Raw genomic sequence first — 15,648 nt, forward strand, 5'->3', positions numbered from 1 at the left:
AACCAGATAAAGATAAATACTGCCTGGCCCCCTACTCCCTGATACTCTGATGCTCAGTAGGCCTGGAGTAGAGACCAGGCCATCTGAGTTTTGAAAATAGCCCAAGTAATTCTGATGCATAGCCAGGTGGAGATTTCATCTAGTGAGGAAAGGGTGTGATCTCACCAGTAATTCCAGTCGGAAGCACTGCTACCTCAGAGTTATTTATAACTCACTGGAGGGGCCGGGGAGGCTCAGAAATTAACAGTGCATTTAAGCTGTTTAATTATAAGGCCCCATTGGTGGGTTTTCTGGGTTGTATCTTGAGCTAGTATTGCTTCAGAATCATAAACGCATAGGATTTTAGAGCTGGAAGAGAGGCACAGTATGTTGCTTATCCCTTTCACTATAAGACATTCAAATACAGTTTTCTGCAGGCGGACTTGATATGTTATCACTAAAAATTTCAGTTTCCCTGAAATGCCTACAAGTAAAGAAAATGGCTTGAGTTTACTTTGTAAAAAAGCATTCTACAACCAAGAATTTTTTTTCATTTTAGTTAAGGAATAGAAGTAATTTTAGTGAACCCCATGGCCAAGGGTAGTACATAGTGTACGATTATTATGATTGATTTATATTTAAAGCTGGTAGCTAAGAGTTAGGTTATTCTGATATTATAAGAGAGAAAGGCGGGGCTGGCCCAGTGGCGCAAGCAGTTAAGTGTGCCCACTCCGCTGCGGTGGCCCGGGGTTCACCGGTTCGGATCCCGGGTGCGCACCAACGCACTGCTTGGCAAGCCATGCCGTGGCGGCGTCCCATATAAAGTAGAGGAAGGTGGGCACAGATGTTAGCCCAGGGCCAGTCTTCCTCAGCAAAAAAAAAAAAAAAGAGGATTGGCAGATGTTAGCACAGGGCTGATCTCCTCACAAAAAGAAAAAAAGAGAGAAAGGTATTTGAAGGTAAATTAGGTTAATTGTGGAACAGATCTTAGATTTTGGAGGAAACAAACCATTTTGCCTCTCCTCCAGTAGTTTGTTAGGTTGTCCTCTAGCCTCTTTCCATGAGAGGGTAGCAAGGTTTAGAGGAGAGAGCACTGGGCCTCAGCTTGTGTGCAGGTCACTTCGAGCCTCACGTGTCCTTATTTGAGTTATATGAGCTGTTTCTTACCGTTCTGTGTCATCCACAAATTAGGAAATCAAGTCATCTCCTACAGCTTCATTCAAGCTATGAATAAGACCATTGAACCAATTGGGTACAAGGACATAACTACCCTAGTGTGGGTGGCCTTCAGTATATGGGTGTGTAGGGTAACTGACCATCCTGGTTTGCCTGAGACTGAGGCATTTCCTGAGATGTAGAACTATTAGTGCTAAAACCAGGACAGTCCCGGACAAACCAGGACTCTTGGTCACCCTAGACATGGATTGGTCATTGGCTAAAGTACCATCCAGAGGTACTACCATCAGCTCCATTCTCCATATTATACACAAGTGTATCATGAGAAATGTTCAACATCCTGCTGCTGAGATGAAAGACACTAAAGCTAGAGAGCATTTCCTGCCAATTATGAAACCCCATCAGAAAAGCAACAAGCTTAGTTGACCTGACTGGTTCTTGGTGAACCCCAACACTGACTCTTAATAATAAAGGCCCATAAGCCTTCTGTTTTAAAATCCGTTTTAGAATTTTGCCAGATATCAGCCTCGAACTTGGCATTTGACATAGAAATCATCTTAGAATTAAATTTGAGATTTTTCATGTGACACAGTAACCACATTAACCTTAGTTCTTATGTTTATCAGACCAGCTCTCCCATAGCATTTTTTTAAGGTCAAGCGTATATCTAAATCCAAACTACTTCTTAAAGCCCCTGTAATTGAAAGTGCCTTATTGTATATTTTCATCTTAATTCATGTTTCAAGCTCATGCGCTTATTTGACTGTTTACATGTTTCTGTTTGTCCTTTCCAACAGTCATACCCGTCTAATTACATGGAGTCGATGAAGCCTAACAAGTATGGAGTCATCTACTCCACACCATTACCGGATAAGTTCTTCCAGACCCCGGAAGGCCTGTCGCATGGGATGCAGATGGAGCCAGTGGACCTCACTGTGAACAAGCGGAGTTCACCACCTTCTGCTGGGAGTTCTCCTTCCTCACTGAAGTTCCAGTCTTCGCACCGGAGAGCCTCCCCTGGGTTGAGCATGCCTTCTTCCAGCCCACCGATGAAAAAGTACTCACCCCCTCCCCCGGGTGTGCAGCCCTTCAGCATGCCGCTGTCCATGCCGCCAGTGATGGCCGCAGCCCTCTCCCGGCACGGAATTCGGAGCCCAGGGATCCTACCGGTCATCCAGCCAGTCGTGGTGCAGCCCGTCCCCTTTATGTACACCAGCCACCTCCAGCAGCCGCTCATGGTCTCCTTGTCGGAGGAGATGGAAAATTCCAATAGTAGCATGCAAGGTAAATTCTGCTGCTAATCCACACTGCTGCTCCCACTTAGTGTACATACAGGGTCTTGCCCACCCAGACTGGGTGAGAGAGCAAAGAGCCAAGAGCTGTTGAGCTCTTAAAAGGAAATATTAGACTTTGAGTCTGCTTAAGGCATTTCCTTTTTTTTTTAAGTGTTGATACTGGAAGAGCTCCCAAGAATCAGGCTGTCTGTTTAATGCCATGAAATGATTACTTTCACTCTGTAATTGTCAGCTTTGGGGTAGTAAAAATCTTGACTTTATATTTTGCTTTATTGAATGCTGACATGGTTCTAGGTGCAAAAAGGCATTTAATAAATATTTTTAGATCATGGTGATAATTAATGGCTATTAAAAGCCACCTTGTTTACTGACTGGTCGGTCATAGGCTGAAGATTGGGGTTAAAAGGAGATAACCAAGAATCAAAAGGGAAGAATCATTTTGGGGCTGATGTCTTAAAAGTCCAGCTTTCTATGTATGCTGCTTGCTGGCAAAATAGTGATCAGAAGAAATAAGAATCCCCCACGGATTCCTTTCTGCTGTAATTTTGCCAAAGGCAAATAAATGGTCACACATCAGTGTTGTAGGTAGAAGCTGTGCCATCAGCTTTTAAGAGCTGAAATTGGTAAATTGTATCCAGAGTGACTTTTCTATTTTTGTTTTTTAGTACCTGTAATTGAATCCTATGAGAAGCCTATATTACAGAAAAAAATTAAAATAGAACCTGGGATCGAACCACAGAGGACAGATTATTATCCTGAAGAAATGTCACCCCCTTTAATGAACTCAGTGTCCCCCCCGCAAGCATTGTTGCAAGAGTAAGTATATTTAGGTCTACCCTGCATTTGCATAGCAGCGTGCATCTTGGGACCTGGAATGGAAGCACGAGCTTCCAACACATGGTGTGGTGTGGATTGCCAGGAACACTTTGTAGCCATTGGACAAGATGGGAGACTCTCTCCAAAAACAATGTCCTCTGTTACATCAACAGCATTATGACAATTATGTCAAGTTTTCAGTGAATTGGTCATCTATGATTTGCCGTCTTACCACATAAATCGTTTTTATCTTGGTTTTTTCATCCTTCCGGACTATATATACCTAGTTTTCTCATAATCTTAATCCCAACGTGGATTGAATTTGGTGTTCTAGATTTTCCACTTAAGGTTGGATCATGAAAACTTTTCACGTGGGCAGCACATCATCCTTCCAGTTGTCACTTCTCATAGAATATACTGTTTCTACGATAGGGCATGTCTTTAATTAGAATTTTCAGGCCAACCACAAGCCCAAGAAAGACATTCCAAAACAAGTCCTGTAAATAGTGGTGGCAACAGAAGGTTGACCATGTAGCTCAGAGAAGCTCAGCATTGAAAGAAGTGTGCTGTGGTCTTTTTAATCACGTCTGCCCCTAGAATGTTCAGTCTGCTTTAGAACTGCCATCCGGTAGGAAGTTTATGCTGTATTGGTCAGCATCCAAGCACCTGAATGGTGGTTTGTTTTAGGTCTAACTTGCTGTAATGTGATGGTGCCACACACAGGTCAAATAACATCATTAATGGGATTTACTGCTATAGACATCCTTAACTTCTACCAGTGATTACCTGTGGGGAGGCTGTGTTTGTAGCAGTTAAGAAAGTAACGTTTGGATCCAACATCTTGGATCTCCCAGCTCTGCTCTCCACCATATGTGTGACCTTGGGCTACTCCCTGAATCTTCCTGCCTGTTTCCTCTTTATTTTCATTATTGGTTGTAATTATTTTTCTTGTAATTGTCGTGTCTTATGATGTCAACATGGGATTTAGTGGCCAGTTTCCAAGTACAAAGGCAACAATTATTCTCTCCTCAGTCGCTTCCGTCGTCTTCCTCCCATATCACTTTTTCTCCAACTTGAACAAATGTTCTGCCCACCTTTCTATGTTGTCTTCTCCACACCTCTCCCCTGCACAATCAGTTCTGCCACAGAATTTGAATTTTCTGGCTTTAGAACAGCTATTTTCTGGAACTTCACATATATTCTAGTTGTATCCACATTCAACCCAAGTAGGTGACTTTGTAGTAGCTCATTTATTAATTGCCCATTGCAGCAAATCATAGTCAATTTGGGGGAGGTTGTCATATGCCCTGATAGATAAAGAAGGGAGTGAATCTTCTTACCCAGTTACATCAGAGGGAGAGAGCATCTGATGAACTTGTACATTATTGCCCTTCACAATTGTGTAGCGCCCCCTTCCCCACAAAAAGGAAACTTTTCCAAGTGTTTTCAAAGGAGTTATTTCGTTCTCCCGTAACAAGCACGTGGAAGTCAGAGCAAAGAGAGAACTGATGAGCCAAGACATTAGATGACTTGCCGGTAATCACATTGTTAACAGCAGAGGGGGCCTGGGCCTCATCTGCTTCCAGATGAGTGCTCGTCCTGCCATTTTTAGCCCATATCTAGCCAATTGCATCTGCTTGTGCACTAGAGAAAGACTGACCAAATGGACATATCTTATAGGCTGAATTACTTCTTTAAGACTGACCAAATGGACATATCTTGTAGGCTGAATTACTTCTTTTTATAATGTCTCTGACAAAGTAACAGGCAACATGACTTGTAATTATTCCTGCACAGGTGATGGAAAAGATGCTGTAAAGCCAACTGTCCACATAAGGAGGGATCCATTGACTGAAAGGGGGTTATTCCAAAATCTAGGTTATTACGAATTACAATGTAAAACACTACAGAAGATTTGAAGGCAATATTCTGTGCTCTGAATGCTGCTGAAAAGAAAACACTTTTTCCCTTTTCTTTCTTATTTTAAGTAATGTTCTTTTGATGGTCTCAAGCTTGATAGCTTTTAATGATTAATGAGTAATATGCTTATTCTAATGCTGACCTAAGAATGCATTTTGCCTCTCAAAAATTTCAACAGATTAGCCACAATTGTGACATGTACTCTTCGAGTAACTGTCTCAGTGTGATTAAGTAATATCTTGGAGTGTGCCCAGTAGCAGCCCACAGAGGAAACCAGCTAGTCAGGAAAGAATCACTTGAAACCAAGTGCCTAGTACCATTGCAGTGAGGCGGCCCCAATGATATTAGCCTTAGGAAAGCCTTCCTTTACAGAGGCTGACTTGAAAATACAGCTTTGAAATCCATTTGCTTGATCATCGAGTTACAGCTTTAGAATTATTATTATTTTTTTTTGGTGAGCAAGATTGGCCCTGAGCTAACACCTGTTGCCAATCTTCCTCTTTTTGCTTGAGGAAGATTGGCCCTGGGCTAACATCTGTGCCCATCTTCCTCTATTTTGTATGTGGAACGCTGCCACACTATGGCTTGATGAGCGGTGTGTAGGTCTGTGCCCAGGGATCTGAACCCGTGAACCCCGGGCTGCCGAAGTGGAGCGCGCCGAGCTTAACTGCTATGCTGCTGAGCCGGCCCTAGAATTATTTTTAAAGGCACTCAAACATGTATCAAATTCCTGTTGTTATATATATACATGTGTGAAAATATATTTTGAGCAAAGAGCTTGAGGATCAGATTTCTCCCATTTAGTTGTGTATGTGAGTTGTAGTAAACTTAAGAGGAGTCGGCTTAGTGCAAAACAATGACTCGGTCTCTGATATTTAGTAGCCATTCTAACTTCTTGGTTTTAATGATCCCAAACAACCACTTTAAAAATAAGCAGTGAGGAGACCAAAATGGGTGAGATCCCAAGACCCTTGTAGATAGATAGCCTCAGCCTGTACCAGCATCTGGTTCTTTAGAGATGGGGCTGCCAACCACTCTTAGAATGACACTGCCTTTCAAGGTAGACATCAGCTGGAGTAGAGATGTCCTGATGTGGTGTTGGGACATCCCAAAGAAACTGCTCGTGAAATTTAACAACTATTTGCAGAGTTTGCAAATGGGTATCTGAGTCTCTAAATATTAACAGCTACTGTTTAGTAGATTTACATCTGAAACAGATACTATTCTTAAGTACTTTGTGTACATTACTCATAACAGCTTTCTGAGATCATATTATCATCATCATCCCCATTTTACAGAGAGGAAACTGAGGCACAGAGAGGATAAACACTTTGCCCGGGGGTCATAGGGACTATCAGTGACAGAGCTGGGATTTAAGTTTGGAGCACACAGCCTTTTAGCATACCTTTATATACAAAATGAGCAACTGAAAAGAGCAGTCAGACTACTGCACAGACTTAGACAGATTCTCAGCCCATAAAATCGAATAGTTGCAAGAGACTTCTAAAGTCATCTGGGATACTCTCCCACTATCCCAGAGGGATGCAAGATTTATTTAACCACTCTGTTTTTACCCTCAGCATTTTATTTCCTGAAAGTCTTAATGAAGATGAAACATTTCAATCTATGGCATCAAAGTTGAAAGTTAAAACTAACTTTTTTTTATTGAAGAATTTTAAATTAATAATTCAGCTTTTTAAAAACTATATCTGTACATAAACCCCTCACTTCTGTATTTTCTCTATTTGGTTGTACATATATATAATCGCAGTTCTTGTTCTTTTTTTTCCCCTGCTCTAGTTCGTGTTTACTTTTCTGTGTATCTAAACTTGGCTATTTTATTTTTCTGTATCCCCCCTCTGAGCAACAGGATAGGAAGGTGAAGTGATACTCAAAACTGACAGGTTTCTTTGCTAATAATAAAAGTGAGAAATAAGTAAGACCACTTAAAATAAACGCACCTTTTATTCTCTTCCTACTCACTTCTTAGCGTGCCTGAAAAAGTTATTGATAAGGGATGTGTATTTAAGTTTTTACCAAGATAAAAAAAAAAAAAAAAAGTCTCATTTCAGGGACTCCCTTTTGATTTTTATGGCTAAATTTTCTTATCCTTGTTTATCTCACAAGCTTGAGTGTTTACCCTCATCAAATTCTTTTTTTCCTTTTCACCAGTCTTTTTTCTCCGTCTACACACTTGTACAAAACATTCACATGTTGCTCGGAACATTTTAAGAACTTTAGATTCAAATTTAAAAGAAAAAAGTCTTTCATTACAGTTGGAGGCTCACTACATAAGCTTTTAATGGGTCAAGTGATTAGTCATCAGGAAAGTGAATGAATGGATTAGAACTTTTTAATAACTTACGTTAATCAGCAGAGGAAACCTGAGAAAAACTACCGACTTTTCCCAGCTCTTCCCCCTCTGCTTTTTCTCTCCACCAGCTTCCTTTCTGAAAAAGAGAAAGTTCAGAGTAACGATGTTTACCTTGGTTTGATTTCGCATCCACCCTAGAAAGGTGTGCAGATGCAGGCATGGGGGTCTGTGAGAATAATCCCCGTGAGGGAGCTGGCACTGCACTCTGGAGCCCGCGTAATGGATGAGGGGCTTCCTTGCCTGACTGCTAGCCCTGCCCTGAAGTTTTCCCTCTAAGAGGAGGAGTAACAGTACCACTAAAGATTTGTTTGTGAAGGCAGCAGTGCCTTTATATATATTTTTCTTTTTCTGGAAGAGCCAGCATTTGAAAATCAGATGTGAATTGGCGATCTTTTAAGAGACTACAACTAAATGCCAATTATGTAAAGGATAAAATGTAGAGATACAACCTACAGTGTGGTTACCTGAGACTTACAAATTTGACCTTTCACATCTTTCCCTAAAAAACAATAAAATGAAAATGGGGGCAACCTGTGAAAAAACATGGTACAGTGTTCAGCATTGCCTAGGACCACAAAATTCTATCAGTAGGCAAATATTTACTGAGGGAAAGAGCCTCTCCTAGCACTTTGCACCACCCTCTAGCGTAGCACCTAACCCTTCTTGCTGTCATTACTTATCTCCATGTCTGTCTCCCCCTAGAGTGTGAGCTCCTCGAGGGCAGGAACCCTGTTTTAATTCAGCTTTGTGTCCCGGTGCCAAGCACAGTGCCTGGCTCATGGTAGGTGCTCACTCCATGTTTGTTGAATGAATATAGCAGTGCTTCTTGGGTTGATCAGCTAATTTCTTTTTATTTATTTGTTGGGTGTTTTTGTTCGTTTGTTTTTGCCCGGTGTTGTTAATGCTTTTGGTAGACTAAAGGAAAGGAAGAACCATTCACTCAACATTTTGCATTTAACATTGGCTTCCGTAGGAATCACCCTTCAGTCATAGTGCAGCCTGGGAAGAGACCGTTGCCTGTGGAATCTCCAGACACCCAGAGGAAGCGGAGGATACACAGATGTGATTATGACGGATGCAACAAAGTGTACACTAAAAGCTCTCACTTGAAAGCGCACAGAAGAACACATACAGGTATCAGAAATGCAAGACTCACTTCATCTTCCTTCTTGAGAAGTATTACAATGGAATGTTAAGATAAACTTTCTAGCTTTCCGAGGTTGTTATACTGAAATTTTTTCAGGCATTTTGAAAGTTACCATAGTTCTGTACAAATGTCTCTGTCATGAAAATGAAGTTTTTGATAATGATTTACTTTTGTAATAATTTAGAGTAGATTTCATGGTTATCTCTGTAACAGGGTCCCTCACAATCACTTGCAGTTCTGTACTCTCTAGTTAGGGAGAGAGAAAGGGACAGAACCTCCACTGGAACAGAGAAGAAAGTGCTCTTAACCATGGGCCTATTCATCAAGGATGTGATCTTCATATGGACTCTCATTTGATAAATGTTGTACATTATCAAATTAATAATAGCGAAAAAACAGTTCTTTATGCTGAACAAATGAAGCAGTTTATAGAAATGGAATTCAAATGGAAGACTGTCACTGAAGGAAAGAAAAGTGAAGAAATTTGGGTAATTACTCTCTTCTAAAACCGAGGGAATTTCTATGTGATTGCTTGCCATATTTGTTCTAGAGTATTTTCCATCTTGCCCACTATTGAGTATAGAATGTGCACCCAGATCTTACGAAAATTGTTGTATAGGTGAAGGAAACATAAAATTGTTCTGTGGGCTCTTGTTGAACATTTTTTAGCAAAACATCTTAAGGAATTTGTATAAAAATGTTTTAAACAACCTGATTAATTGGTATTGGTGATTAATGTTTACGGTAGACCTTATCTAACCTAATCTCAAACTCTTTGATGTGAAATTCTAGTATAACAGCAAATAACTCTGTGTATATTGTTCTTAACTCAGAATGTGGATTTTTTTTTTTTTTGAGTCTTATGAGTTATTCTTATTAGGCATATTTAAAAGAGGAGAATCTGGGATTTGGAGGAGAAAAGGAAGGAAAGTGTCAGACAGAGTGGAGGAAGTTTTTCAGTGAATCCTGGGGAGAGAGGCTGAGGGAAAATCATCCTCCGTACAGCTGTTCTTTGGCTTTGTCATAATGCTACCAAGGAGAGAGCTGAGGGTGATAGCCATATGTTATGAGGAACACCCAATCAGCAAGGCTAAATAGAGTTATAAAAGCATTGCTGGGGCATTAATGGGACCCAAGAGGTGGATGTTACCAAAGTCCAGCCTAAGATTAAAAAGACATTGACTATTTGGATAACAATTCAGATGTAGGAAAAATGCCTCCTAGCATTTATTTTCTGTGCAGCAAAGCAGACAATACAAATTCTGAATACCTAATTGAAATACCAAGGAATGGCAATCCTGTAAGATTTCTGGAGAACAGGGGATAGTAAATGGGAATTAATTTGTGATGTCCATTATTACTAATTTAAACATGTAAGATTGCCATTAACAGCCTTTTTATTTGTAAGGGCCTTTATCCTGGCTCTCCCTATGAGTTTCCCACTAGGGTCTTCTGTTCCTCACCTGCAAATTACCATTATCCCACAGGAAGGGCTTGGAGAAACCTGGCTTCTGACAGGGTGGGGAGGAATTACTGTATTTTTAGTACTTCTGAATCAAAGCATTATACTTAGGCGTAGGTGTTATTGACTTAAAAAAGATGTTGAAATCCCTGACAGATAGTTCAGTTGATGGAGACTTCATATTTTTAGAAAACTATTGAAAAAAATAAAATCTCACAAACTTTCAATTTGGACTTCTCATTAAGTGGATATAACCAAGCTCTTAAGTCAGTTTAAGACTTGGAGATATACAAATACAGATCACCAGGTGTTTCTTAAGTCATTTATCCTTACTGTTGAAGACAAAACCAAAATTATTTAGCCTCTCAGAATGGATTTTGGTGCCTTTATGCTTTAAGAACCCTTAAAATCCACCCTCCCCTTTTTATGGCAGAGAGCCAGTTAAATAGTAAGAGGATTCATTCATTTTTTTCTTGCTTGTCCTATAGTGGTTTATAAGGCACTTATATTGATGGACAAATATATGAATATATCTTGGAAATAATATTCATCAAGAGGTTTAGCTCAAAAATCTTAACTTTACAGTCAGTGTTTATTGATTAATATCCTTTTGCTTTTAGAAAAAATAAACTCTTTTCTTTTTTGCAGGAGAAAAACCCTACAAATGTACATGGGAAGGATGCACATGGAAGTTTGCGCGGTCTGATGAGCTAACAAGACATTTCCGAAAACATACTGGAATCAAACCTTTCCAGTGTCCAGACTGTGACCGCAGCTTTTCCCGCTCTGACCACCTTGCCCTACATAGGAAACGCCACATGCTGGTCTGAATGCCGCTGTCTCCCACCTCTACGCGGCTCCCCACTCTCCCGGCTCTCTCTCTGTCCTCCTTCCATTATCTAACTCGTTTTTTACATGTACGTTTTAATTTTGATTCAGCTGGTCTGAATCTCTGGATTTATATCATTCAAACTTCCATATGGTCAGTAGTACATACTCTCTAATCCTTCCTCTTCTTACCACGGGTCAGACCTAAAGAATGTGAACACTCTTTTTTTTTTCCGGGGATGCTAAGCAAACCCTTCTTACAGATACGTTTAATGTAATGAAAACAAGGGAACATGTAAACTAACATCACCAATTGTCAGTTTCTCCATGTATTCCTCAAAAGAATGTCAAAGTAAATGTATGAGAAATACAGTATCCAGCCTGCTAGTCCTTGCCGGAGACTTCATACCTCTGTGCCCTGTGATCGCATTTTGTGCTTGACAGTGGAAAGAAGGGTAGACCCTTTCACAGGTTAGCCAGAAGTGCAGCAAGATTTCAGGCCAGAACAACCAACTCTTCCATTGTCCTTCGTAAATCTTGCTTGTAAACTTGGATTTATCACTTCATCTAAATTAAGTCGTTTACCCACCTTTGTGCCTGCAGCTAATATGGAGGTCTTTGCCACCATTGGGAGAGGAGCGAGAGCTGCTGATTTAGGTGGATGATGTCTATCAGTTCAAGGGATGGATGCTGTACTCGCGTAGCATGGAGTCGGAGCGAAGGGGCATTGAGCAGGGGTTGGGGGGGACAAAGGAGGAAGCTGGCCATTTCTCCTGGGCTAGGGGTTCTCGATGTGATTTCCTCATTTGGTTAGTTGTGCAGTGCATTCCCAGAGCTTCAGTCTCTGTGCACATTCATCTGTGCAGAACCAGACTGCAAAGCCAAATACCAATGGGTTATCCACACACCTATCTCCATTCCTACAATGGCCTTAATGTGGGTCATCAAGCATTGATAGTAGGGATGCCACAAAAATATTTACTTAGTAATGGTAAAAGATCTTTTGGGTAAGAATATGGATGGCCTTTCTTTTACCCAACACACTTATAGGTTTTTTTGCAAACAGGGAAATGCTGAGTGGTAATTGTATTCCCATAGCAGATTAATTATACCTTTCATACAGAAACTCTTCTGTGTGAGCTGTAAAGTGCCAAATTGGCTGTCATTTGTGTTCATGACACATATCATAAATAAGCATCTGCTAATGCTTTAGTAGATTCATTCAATTTAAGACCTGAGTGACACTATTTGTAAATATAAATAGTTGTGAAGCGCACATACCTTTATTTAGGGAGCAGATTTCCGAAAAATATAGAAAACTACAATTCAGGGATTCAAATATGTAGCTCAAAAATTCCCAAACGTTTACTGCTGGAGGTGGCAATCTCCTGTCACTATTGAGTATCCTGTCAGAAGAACAAACTGCAAATGACTCGTGTTTATGGTCAAGATAAATGACACCAGTATTTGGGGGAAGTTTTTCAAAAGCAGGCTTTTGAGTACCATAGTCTAAATGCCAATAAAATAATTCATGCATAGAAATGCCATTGGTCCTAAATTTGAAAAAAGTGGGCAACGGTGGTCAAATGTGGGTGCATATAACCAAATGCGCCTTCATCCTTCCATAAAAGATGGAGAAGAGAGAAGAATGGAATCCTGAAGATTCATCCCAGCCACAACTCAGGATCCAACACAACCTTAACTGGGAGGAATACACTTACTGCTCTTAAAACATCAGTGAATGAGTCATTCTGGAGGCCTTCGAAATTGTGTGGGGAGCTTGCTTTGAGGGCACCGTGTTAATAAAAGTTAGTTGTAGGGACTGTGCACCTAAGAGATCCCACCCATCAGCCCTCTGAACCTACTGGAAGGAAATGTAGTTGAGAAATGCAAAGTAATTTGTTATCTTGGCACTTGGTTTTTATTTTTTAAGCACTGCAAAATTTGTTTAGAATATTAAAAACAATCTAATTGGGCTTTTTTTTTTGCAACCATGACATGAATTGAGGGATAAAAATGGTTCTTGGAAAAATAGGTATTGTCTGTATTGTAAATGCTTAGTCACATTCATGCCAAAGTGTTTATTTCTTGAAATGGTTCTTCCACAATACATGGAAGAATTAAGTAGGAATGCAAGGAACTTTTTTGTTTTGATGGAGATAACCAGTTTATGTGTTCCAACCCATATAGAAGGTGGGAAAAGGGGCGAGAAAGGGTAGAATTGATCTTCTTTGAATAATCAGCTTTGAGTCTGAGTCCACTTAATAGAAAGCTTCATGAGTTCTCATGAAATTTGATGTGTTTGCTATGGCATATTTAAATTTGCTCAAAAGAATAAGTAAGACCCTGCAAAGACTCTGACTATTCAGCTTGCTTAGATTATGTTAACAGTTCATTAACAAAGATCCATTTTATCTCTGTAAGAAAAGCAACCCAGAAAGGCCATTCTCTGTTCCCATGCTGGTCTATATACTTCAGTTACCAATTGGCTCTTACCAAATTTTCTTTTTTTATATATATTTGTATTTTACTATGATAGTTGAGAAATTTAGTCTCTTAGTCATTCTTAGCTGTTATTGAGGAAGACCTCAAATACAAGATGAAATGCCCTTGAACATGTGGTTTGGATGATGTGCCGTGTTACTATCAATGGTGATTTTAATTGTAATATGTTAAATTGATGAGAATGATTTGTAAACATGAAGTTAGTATTGTATAAATTCCATTTGTTATAGAATTTCTTTGATTATCATCCAAGTGTCAACTTGGAAAAGAAGTCAGAAAAATTAAATCTGAATCCATCATATCTTAGAGTTCTAAAATGTGAATCTACATCATCAATGGGCATTAACATTCTAAATCACCTGGTTTGGAGAATGTGTTAGCAGTATAGCTATGTTCAACTAAGGAATTGCTAAGTACACAGAAGTTTCAAGAGCCTTGGAACAGATTTACAGGGGAACTATATATGTACATGTATATTTTATTAAACACCCATCTGCACTATCAGTGTTGCACTAATGTGGAATCTGAAAGACCATATTGCTGATACTGTATATCTGCACATCATTCTTAATTAGATTGTTTTAGACAATCTTAAAGATCTAATGTTTTAAAATAATTTGGTTGGTTTGAAAATAGATAGTCATCTTGAAGGAAATGCTGTCATACATGAAGTTGCTCAGAGTTGTCTTTATTCTCTTCTTGGTCAAGGTTAACAATTTCTAAATGATTGCAAATTTACTTAAGAAATAATACATTTACAAAGCCATTTTACATGCATTAAACGAGGGCTACAACAATATGTTTTACAAATACTAGCACTTTTTGTTTTTGTTTTTTTTGCTGTTATGTACTTAGTGTTAGAGGGTCAAAATAATCTTTCTGCTTAGCATCTCTTAAACTATACCTGCAAGTATAGCAGGATTATTACATTTACAGTACTTTAATACTTGTATAAACTATGCAGAAATTTTTAATAAAGTGTAATATATTTTATAAGCTAATAAGACTGAGTGGGTAAAGGTTTTTAGCATGCATTAGTATACTTGCAAATACTGAAACATTTTGGTAATCTTTCTTACTAAAGATGTGAATGTTTAATGTACCTTCTCTGTTTCTACTCTGTAGTCCAATGGGAATTCAGTAATGACATTTTGTCATGTCAAACTGTGAACATAAATTTGTACTGTACAGTCCTCATATACTATATACAGTATGCAATATATGTATTATATACTTGTTAATAAAACCATCAGAATATTAAGTGTGATCATGTGATTACTATATATGCAGTGATCACTAGGAACAAAACTTAGCATGTAACATGTACAAGACCATACTTAGAAGTTTCAAAGTAAATCACTCTGTTAGGCGCTAAACGAGTTAACTCAGCCATAAAGCTATGTCCCTGGTTTTCTGATAACAGCAACAGGAAGTCTTCTGAGCACAAACCATAAACTTGTAGACAACCTAGAATAAATTTACTCAACCTGGTGCGTTCTTGGAATATTTTATGACCCCCGCCTGCTTCCAAAAAGAATTTTCAGTGCCTTGTATTGAAAGGCATATATGTAAATGTGAATAAACAAACCTTCAGTAAACCATGTGCATGGACACTGCTGTGACCTCAGCTTCACAGGAGCAAGTAGTTTCTGATGGGGATTTAGACTTCCTGTTTAAGGCAAAACATAAGAACCTCTCCACTACCCTCTCCCTCCCTCTAAACGTAATTGAAACTAAGATACTGGCTTGTTAGTTCTCTCAGCAGCTTCCTCGAGCCTGGACTTCATCTTAGCATAACATAAAATAATGTCTGTCTGGCACTTAACACATGATTCGCCTTCACGGGTTGGAGAGTGGAAGGAGGTTGGAGAGAAGGCTGAATTCAGCCTTGGGAGCACTCTCCATCAGCTTTCTCTAGGAAATTTTCTCTGCTTTTATGCTGAGATAGTTGACGGCAAGCTAAAAAGGTATTATATGTGACTGTTATATCCTAATGGAATGTTGGCATGGGTTAGTCCAGATGATTGTAATCCTCCCAGTATATTTCATATATCGGTGAGATGGCACTTGCTGAGTTCAAAATGAGACCCATCCTTCTAAGGAGATACTATGTTAAAGCTGGATTCTGCCTGGGTGAGTGATCAAA

General features: G+C 39.4%; 1 protein-coding gene across 3 annotated transcripts in view; it reads left to right on the forward strand.

The window, feature by feature from the left end:
- Positions 1-14,763, forward strand: part of KLF3 (KLF transcription factor 3) — a 32,191-nt gene extending 17,428 nt beyond the window's left edge. For 2 of the 3 annotated variants that reach the window (XM_087434183.1, XM_087434184.1), the window contains exons 3-6: positions 1,953-2,439; positions 3,116-3,266; positions 8,534-8,694; positions 10,818-14,763. In XM_087434183.1, the coding sequence (XP_087290309.1) occupies positions 1,953-2,439; positions 3,116-3,266; positions 8,534-8,694; positions 10,818-10,999 (981 nt within the window). In that variant the 3' untranslated portion in view covers positions 11,000-14,763. Of the gene's footprint in view, positions 1-1,952; positions 2,440-3,115; positions 3,267-8,533; positions 8,695-8,920; positions 9,196-10,817 lie in introns of all 3 variants that reach the window. The other variant, XR_015552904.1, reaches the window with a different exon arrangement.
- The last annotated feature ends 885 nt before the right edge of the window (positions 14,764-15,648 follow it).

This window comes from Ceratotherium simum, chromosome 8 (genome assembly GCF_057802395.1).
Source record: "Ceratotherium simum simum isolate JZ-2026a chromosome 8, ASM5780239v1, whole genome shotgun sequence".
Classification (NCBI taxonomy): domain Eukaryota; kingdom Metazoa; phylum Chordata; class Mammalia; order Perissodactyla; family Rhinocerotidae; genus Ceratotherium; species Ceratotherium simum.